We start from the raw sequence: 9,199 nt of genomic DNA, 5'->3' as shown, positions 1-9,199 counted from the left end.
TTTTTTTTTTTTTTTTTAAATGGTTCCAGGGATCAAACTCAAGACCTTTCGAGTAAGGCAGAGAGGAACCACTGAGCTAAATCCCCAGCCCTGGAAACCCCTTTTATATTGGACCTGTTTGTCTTGTGCTTGGTCATCTGGTTTCCTTAATTACATAGTGACAGGGACCTTAGGACCCTGCGGACAGTCCCTTTCATTCTAGGCAGCGGTGGTCCTGGAAGTCTCTGTTTTCTCTGGAGACGTGCTTATGGTGGAGCAGTACAGGATGTACATGTTGCACCCTCCACAAATGACTTTAGGTGGCTTTTCATTGCTAGATGGAAATTACTTAGGACGGGGATTGTGCTTTACAGGCCCTTTTCATCCTAGGGCATGAACATATGCACTCTATAATGTTTAGAGAATGGATTGTCATTCATTTTCTTATAAACATCAACTTAGAATTGGGGTAATTTAGTGGGAGGCGGCTGTACTTGAATTAGAAAATGTGTGAGAAGCCCTTTGTAGAGAGGATGTAGTCAACTTTTGGATTTTTTTCAATTGGTTAGAATAAAAATATTTTTGGAAATCTGGTTTCCAAATAAACTGATCATAGCAGACTATCCAGTGAGGTCAGAAGCATCCTGTATGGTTTGCTGTTTGTAGTCCCCATTCTTGCTGGCAGACCTGTGCTGGAGAATAGCACGGACTGTACACTCTTGAAGCCCTTTTCATTTAGGTATTGTCTGTAAGAGGCTAAAGGGGGATAACTAGAGCAATGCAGTCAAACTTGAGGAACCTTTAAAATAAAACAAACCCAAACCCTAGGAATTAAAGACCCTAAGGTGTCCAGAAGCACACCGAGTAACACCAGCCTCCACTGTGATGTCTTTCTAGAGTCACCTGCAGAACTTTGTGGAGTTTAAAATCGAGATCTTTGCAGTGTTGCATGGCAAACAAGCAGGCCACTGTTTGCCAACCCTGTGTAGTGTGTAGTACCTCAGCACACAGAAGCCCAGAGCCCCAAGAGCCATAGCCACTTGGCCAAGGGAACACATTGCCCTCAAGTTCCTTGATTGTAAAGACAAAACATCAAAACAAGCAGAAACTATTGATTGCTTAATCAGTTATATTTTAAAAGGCATCAGCATTCCATGTAGCAAAATTTCTAGCCAGTGGAGGTTGGGACACAGATCTCTTTCCTTCCTCAAAATCATTTCTTTCAGTGCTTCCAGGTTCCTTCTCTGGAGCTGGGTGGTGGTGTGGCTGGCCTGACCCGCTTCTCCCTCCCCTCCTGTAGCCAGCCTCACAGGTGGTCAGGGAGGTGGCACTCAAGGGAAGCTTTGCCACACAGAGCCCTCCACAGTCCCAGGTCTTTGTAAGGGCTGCTGCCATCATCCCCTTCTGCCCCACAGTATTGGTTTTATTCAGCTCATTAACAGCCCATTTGTCCTGTTTCCTGGCCAGTACTCCCTCCCACCCCCCGCATTTTTCACCTCTGCCTGTCTCCTGAAACCTGGCCATATGTCTGTCATCTGGGATGTTTCTAGAGCCCATTGCTGTCCTGCCACATCAGCCCGACGGTCATTCATTCATAATCTGTTCTCTGCATTCATTCCAGGCCCTTTACCCAACCATAGGTTCGCACAGTTGCCAGTTTAATTGTCAAATGTTGTGTTCCTGCAGGCAGTCTCTCCTTCCATCCTCAGAAACAGTTAGATATCTTGCTGTTGCTGCAGAGGAAAGTCTGAACTGAACTATTTCTGTGTGTGTATGTGTCTGTATGTTGCTGAGGATTGAACCCAGGGTCTCAGGCATGCTAGGCAAGCTCTTTACCACTGAGCTATTCCCCATCCCCGGCCAGCCTGGGCTTCTTACCTTGTCCTTCAAAGCCTGCTCTGCCACATCCTGCCATCCACTCCAGATGCATCTGCCGTCACCCCCCACCGTAGCCCATGCTGCTAGCCAGTTGCCTCATACTTCTTGGTCTCTGGGAATTGTGAGCCCCTCCCTCCTGGAGCCCTTGTCTGCCAGCCATTCTTTCAGCACACTTCTGATGTTCCCTGGCAAGTGCTGTGAAAGGCATGACTTTTTCTCCCCGTAAGAAACAGAGTGCAGGGAGGCAGGAGGGCCATTGCCCACCGACAGGAAGATTGCATATGTCCCCTGCATTCAGTGTCTTCTTGTGTAGTGCCTACTAGATCCGAAGTGTAAAAGGCAGAGAATAGGGCTTGCATGTTTTTTTTTTTTCCCCTTTTTTCTTTTTTTAATCTCCAGCGGCCAGCAAGTGCTCCACACAGGGAATTTCTTATTTTATTTAATTATTGTGGCTTTTTTTTTTTTTACTAATCCTGTATATTTCCATTTTAGCTTAGCGTGAGTTCTAACATTAAAAAATTGAGGTAAAAATCTATAAATATAAGGTCATCAGCTGAATTATCTTGTAAGTCTTAATTAGAGAAGATTATTTAAGAAAGTGATTTCTCATTAGATCAGCCCCACTCATATTCACTTTTCTGCTTTTGTCTTTAGTCTGCATGAAGAAATCAGTGATTTTTATGAATATATGTCTCCAAGGCCTGAGGAGGAGAAGATGCGGATGGAGGTGGTGAGCAGGATCGAAAGTGTGATTAAGGAGCTGTGGCCCAGCGCTGACGTGAGTCCCTGCCCCAGTGGCTGGGGCTTAGGATGAGGTCTTGTCCATGGGTATGGGATGGAGGCTGACCTGGTGGTGTCTCTTGCAGACACCTACGTGCAGGGAGTGCTGCTGTAGAGTTAGGGTCTAATTAAATCTTCTGTTTTGCTTTTGACTTTTTGAGACAAGGTCTCACTGTGTTGTGTAGGCTGGCTTCGAATTTACTATGTAGCCCAGGCTGGCTTCAGATTCACAGTGATTCTCCTGCCTCAGCCTCCAGAGTGCTGGGATCATAGGCATGTGCCATGCCCCCTAGCCTAATTAAATCTTAAAGGCAGATAATTTTCTGCAGCTTTTAGAATTTGGGGCTTGGTAATTATTTTCATTGACTCAGGTGCCTTAAAGCTTTTTTTTTTCCTTCTCAGTGCTGAATAGCAGCTACTATAAAGGCGAACTAAATTTAGGAATCATTGGAATAAAGAGAAGAAAGACAGTTCAAACCTTGCTATAGTTGTCTGTTCACTGGATGTGATTATCACCTGCTCCTCACTGTTTTATTCTAAACCAACAGTACAGATATCCCAATTGTGTATAGCTAAACACAAATGTCATGATAGAATGTCTCTTGTCATTTTCTTGGGCAAATGCAGGCATAAGTCTTCCCTGCCCCATCCCCTCTTTTGTGGTACTGAGATAAATGCAATGCTTTTTATTTTTTGAGACAGTGTCTCACTAAGTTGCACAAGCTGGTTCAAATTTGACTGTCCTGCCTCAGCCTCCCGGAGTGCTGGAATTTCAGGTGTGCGCCACCATGCCGGCTTTGCCGCTCTCTTGACGCTTGTTTTTCCTCTGACTGGCTAGCCCCAGACAAAATGTTTGCCCAGGATTTCTTTTGCTTATTTGGGGGTTTTGTTTTGGTACTAAGTTAATATTTCAGTTTTTAGGGCTCCTTTGAGGGTCTGTTCTACAGTTTTGTGTGTTCAAAGAATACATTATTTTAGTCTGTTACTTTGTGTCCAGTAGCTTCTTTAAAAAAACTGTCCTAGAACAATGTAGGAGAAGCCAGGGAGGTAGGGGAAGCCTGATGGTTTTTATCCATTTCCCAAAATAAGTTTCAAATATGACACTGTAGGGAAAGGGAAAGCGGGAGGACACTTACTTTATTATGCAGCTGCTGCATGCTGCTGTGTGTTATTTCTCCTGTGTGATTCTGACTGCCTCTCAACTGGACAGATTTTGCTCAGGGCAGCACTTGGGGGTGGGGCATTGACAGCATCCAGAGGGTTCTGACTTGTGGCTTGGGAGGCACTGCTGACATCTAGTGGGCAGAGACCAGGACGGCCGCAGGGTACTGCAGTACTGCCCTACCAGGAGGGGCATGGATGGCCTCTCCCATCCCTTATCTAAACTCATCTTCGCCCTTCTGGGGTGGGCAACTTTACCTCCCTGTTTTTTACCTCCCCTGTTGTTTTCCAAGAGAGGAACTCAAGGCTGTGGTTAGGTTCACAGGTCGGTTTTGCTTCAGAGGCTGAACTTTTCTCTCCGTTTGTTCTGTGTTGTAGTTACATCCCTGTCTGAGTTCCACTGTCCTCCATGGGTTGAGGTGGATGTGTCCCAGTTTATGGCATTGCATATGATGTTACGTATGCAGGGGCTGTCTTTACAGCCCCTGTTCTCTGTGGAGCTGGCCATAGGCTGTGCTCCTTCTGTGCTGAAGTAGCCTGAGCCTAATTTAGTGATCTGTGAGACTGCCTGTCTGTGCTTGGAGAGCAAAAACCAAGGATTTGTGATTATATATGAATTACGAGGAAACAGTAGAGGCCTGAATATTAGTTTTTAAAGTTTTCTGTTTTAGTCTTTATTTTATAATTTAACTCTAAAAGAATGCTGCATTCTGAATGTCAACCTTCAAGACACAATTCCCACTTTATGAAAAGTATGTTAGGAAAAAATGCTCATGTAGTATTAAAAAATACCAGTAGAGGGCAGCAAATCCCCACATTTCTTTTGCTGTAGCTAGGGACTTACTTGACTGACACCTTGCTATATATTTTTTTTTCCAGGTCCAGATATTTGGAAGTTTTAAAACGGGCCTGTATTTGCCTACTAGGTTAGTACATTTATGAAGCTTTCAAGGGATGGCACATTTTTCTAGAGTGTTTTCATTTTGGTCATTGAATGTGTAATGTGGAAACAAAACCAATGAAATTTATGGAACAAATTCATTTACTTGTATTTTATTTGAATTACTTTAAAGTAGACTGTTACTTCTGATGATCATATCAGGATGGACATCATCCATAGAGATTTAAAAGGGACAAACAGCAGTGGAGTCAATTAATTACTAATTTTAGAACCTGACTGCTGTGCAGAGCACTGCTCAGCCCCAGCCCTTTAACCCACTGCCATGGGTGTGATGCAGTATTGTGACAAGATACCAGATTGAGCATGAAGCCAGACATACTTCTGGGTAGGAATGTATGCAACTAGCTGTGGTTTCAGCACTCTTAACTCACATGTTCAAGCCAAAAAAAACTCTCTTCTAGGGGAGGTCTTCGCCTTTTTTGGACCCTTGTTCCATTTTAGTCTTGTCTAACAAAGGCTCTCCTGACCCACAGCCTGGGCAGACCCCTCTGTGGCGGTGCTCAGTTTCCCTGAAGGATGAGTCCTAAGAATTGAAACGATGTGGTCTTCAAAAGGAAAAACATTGTGTTGTGTTTTTGGTTTGAGGCTGATCTGACCCACCGTCCCCTAATTTAGTGTGTTAAAGTGCCTGGGGCCTTGCAGTTTCCATTCTTCCCAGCACTCACTGACCTTTGAAGCCACAGAACACTCAACTCCAAGCCCGTTAATATTTCTCTTCATTTAGGTTCTGAGCTTCATCAAAACCCCCCAAAAATCACTCTGTAAAAATTCAGTTGAATTTCGCAAACAGGCAGTATATTTACCATAGTGTAGATTTGGAAAAGGCACAAAAACAATGCGACTGAAGAGTCTCAGTCCTGGTCTGTCCCTTTGTTCTCCTTGGGAAAGTTTCTGATATCGGTTTCGCACACATCCTCCCAGAGATGCCCGTGTGTGAGAGAGGAAACGTGGGCGTGTTTACACAGTGGCAGCAGGCCGACACACTGCTCTGCTCTACGAAGTGTAAAAGGCAACACTTCGTATGTGTAAGTCACAACCTCATCCGTATAGCAGCGTCTCATAGTTAGTCCTGGAAATGTCTATGAAGAGGAAACATTAACTGGTCCTTTGGAGGTTTTATATCTTTCAAAATCACCCATTGCCTGAGCCCTAAGTTCTGTGACACGACCGACCGAGAGGAGGTTGTTAAACTCACCAGCCCGCACTTACCCTCAGGGTGGGCTGTGGGCAGCAGCATGCCCGCCTTGGGTCTTGGCTGGGGGTGGAGTAGGTGCTCACTGTGCTAAAGCCGAAGTCCACAGGCCTCCGCACCGGTTCCAGCAGTTTCTGGCTTCTTCACAGCCTTTTGCATTTGCTTTCTGTGCTTAGTGACATCGATCTTGTGGTGTTTGGGAAGTGGGAGAACCTGCCCCTCTGGACCCTGGAAGAAGCCCTTCGGAAACACAAAGTTGCAGATGAGGATTCCGTGAAAGTTCTAGACAAAGCAACTGTACGTACTCAGCATTTAACCTTTAAAACTATTTACAAGTGAAACTTAAAATTTAATTTTGGTGAGTGCATTTGAATTGTGAGTCGGTACTTTCGTTTTGAGTGTCACAGTACTTGTGTTCTGTCTGTGAAGCATTAACTTGCTCTAATGTGCATTTAAGAGTAATACTACTCATTGTTCCTCCATACACACAGCATTGCTCATTGGAGAGATTTATGTGTTAAGAATCTAGCAGTTTTCTCATCAGAAACAGTTTGGTGATAATGAAACATATAGTGCCTGACATTGATAGTTCTTTTGGAAATTTTTTTTTTTTTTTTTTTTTTTTTTTTTTACTGGTGATTGAACTCAAGTCCTGAGCTAAATCCTTGACCTGACATTGATAATTCTTGATCTTACATTGAGTTGGAAATTGTTCTCCAAAGTATGTGTAATGTTGAGAAAGTTTTTTTTTTTTTTTTGGTATGAAATGATGGGTGTATTTGACTACAGTAATCACTTCTGTGTATATTAAGATAAATATATCAAAACTCCCTGATATTGTAGACTTGAAATATATACATTTAAAAAATTAGTAAATAAAGTTTTTTGGACACCAAAACAAAATCCCTGTTGATGGCAGTTATAAAAAATATTGCATGGATTAAACACTAATCTGTAAGTTCGCTGTACAACACATCAACTGTGGTGCATAGTATTCAGAACTCCGTGTTTTTTGTGTTCTCATGAAAACACTGAGAACTCAAGCATCTCAATTTGTTATTTAATTTGCCTATTTTACCTTTCCTAATGTTCTCTTTTTAGGTACCTATTATTAAATTAACAGATTCTTTTACTGAAGTGAAAGTTGATATCAGCTTTAATGTCCAGAATGGAGTGAGAGCAGCAGACCTCATCAAAGATTTTACTAAGGTCAGAGATGCAGTGGTGTGTGCCTGATAAGATGCTTAGGAAATGTAACTTTGTCCTGAGATGATGGTGATGTTCTGATGTCTTTTGCTAAGCTATTTATATATGCATGTTGCTGACAAATGCTTCTTTCTTTTCTGAGCACTTGTTTTGTTTTCTTTGATTCTGCCTATAATGATCAGTAATTACAGTACAAAGTAACCTTGGTAAGAATGCAGAGTTAACGTTTTTGAAGAAATTCTTTGCTTTAGATTTTTATGCTTAGTTGAGAGCTGAGATCATGCTGTGTAGCCGATTCCTGTCTGTTTTTAATCCCCAACAAGAGTTCAGATTAAGAACCTCCCTAAGGAGCCTTTTTCTTGATTTTAATCCTCAGGTCACTTAAAAGGTAGTATCTGCAGGTTTTCTTACTTTTATCTTGAAATAGTTATAGTTTACTTTTATTGTTCTATTTTCTTCCAAAATAGGGAAAAAATTGCCAACATCATCCTCAGAAAGTTTTGGATACTTAAACAGTTGTTAGCTTTCCCCTCAGGCTAAAAGCATTAATTGAGGTGGTTTGTGTAGAATATCTTTTCTGTCCATTCTGCAGCACTATAGTTCCTTTCTTTTCTAAAAGAAAAATATTAACTATGTGATATTGTAAACTTTTTTCTCACATGAAAATTTATCAAGCAGAGGAAGTCAGAAAAAGGAAATATTTATCCATGATCCCCTTTTTGGAGGTACATTGTATATAGATTTTCTTTCTCTTGAAAAAAAAAAACTTTAAATTGAAAATAATACACACGATAGCAGATTTAACCACAATAATAATATGAAAGTCAAAAGCAAGTCACCCTAGATCAGTTTTACAAAACTTACCATCAACCTTTGGTTTTTGGCTTGTTTATTCTCTTGAAAATTTGAAACAAATGCTCACTAAGTAGCTCGCTAAGTGCTTACTGTCTTACATCTTTTCTTAAATTAAAATATTTGGGGGGCTTTTTCATATGTACACATCCAGCTTTTTGCTTCATCTTTTCTATGGCTGCACAGTAATAATCCCTGGTCAGGTTGCAGGGGGCTCAATTTGTACTGCCCCAGCATTGTTGCCCACTTTTTTTTCCTCTCACTACTAAAAAAACACTTGATGAATATCCTTCTATACATGCATCTGTCTTTGTTGTTTTTTTGGGGGGGTACTGGGGATTGAACTTGGGTCCTTGCACTTGCAAGGCAGGCCACCAAACCACTGAGCTAAATCCTCGGCCCATACATGCATCTTTCTTTATACTTACAAATTAACTATTCCTGGAAGCAAAATATCTGTGCCAAAGAGTATGTGCAGATAAAATTCTGTTGGATATTTGCCTGATAGTTCTTTAAAAAGAGACTGTCTACTCTGCTTACTTAGTCTCTGTATTTTTGTTGTTCTTGGCCATGCTTGCTTACTCTGATATAATTTGCAAAGGTATAAACTTTGTTCCTTCTTATGGGACACATGCTTGTTCACTTTGGAAGTCTAGAAATGGGATAATGGGAGACGAGTCAGAACAATCATGAGTTCGAGGTTAGTCTTGGATTTATAGCAAGTTCAAGGCCAGCCTGGATTATATATTGACACCAGATTTCAAAAACCCAAAAGCAAACAAACAAAAACAAAATACAGAAATAATACCTATCCAAGCTACAAGCCTTTGGGGTGGTGCCACCCATACGGGGGGAGGGGTGCTTTCCATTATTCACACCCAAAACTATGCTAAACCAATCAGTGGACTAATTTAGTACCACACACCCTTAATCTCAGTATCACACACTCCTAGATCTAGCCAGCTCCAAAATTTCTGAGTATGAGTGCATGAGGCTTTGAGGGGACATCTAGATTCAAGCCATCACAAAGTCCCTTGGAAATGACTGTTGAGACTTCTTTCTAAATATTTGAGCCTTCTTTGTTTCCTTCAGCATCCCTACCCAGGGCCTGGGTTTTAGAGTGTGCATTGCACGTGTGCATGACCAAAAGAGACCCATGCTGTACATCCTTGCCTCTCAGGTGTGCGCAG

The 9,199-nt window shown here is 41.9% G+C and overlaps 1 protein-coding gene across 6 annotated transcripts in view; it reads left to right on the top strand.

Annotated features, from left to right (window-relative positions):
* Tent4b (terminal nucleotidyltransferase 4B) overlaps window positions 1-9,199 on the top strand; it is an 83,430-nt gene that overhangs the window by 50,454 nt on the left and 23,777 nt on the right. For all 6 annotated transcript variants that reach the window (XM_033757781.1, XM_033757782.1, XM_033757784.1 and 3 more), the window contains 4 exons: window positions 2,512-2,635; window positions 4,678-4,724; window positions 6,128-6,248; window positions 7,053-7,160. In XM_033757781.1, the coding sequence (XP_033613672.1) occupies window positions 2,512-2,635; window positions 4,678-4,724; window positions 6,128-6,248; window positions 7,053-7,160 (400 nt within the window). The remainder of the gene's footprint in view (window positions 1-2,511; window positions 2,636-4,677; window positions 4,725-6,127; window positions 6,249-7,052; window positions 7,161-9,199) is intronic.

This window comes from Fukomys damarensis, unplaced genomic scaffold (genome assembly GCF_012274545.1).
Source record: "Fukomys damarensis isolate Sample0158 unplaced genomic scaffold, DMR_v1.0_HiC HiC_scaffold_32, whole genome shotgun sequence".
In the NCBI taxonomy this organism is placed as follows: domain Eukaryota; kingdom Metazoa; phylum Chordata; class Mammalia; order Rodentia; family Bathyergidae; genus Fukomys; species Fukomys damarensis.
Note: the sequence above shows the minus strand (reverse complement) of the source record. Positions and strands in the feature narration are given on the sequence as shown.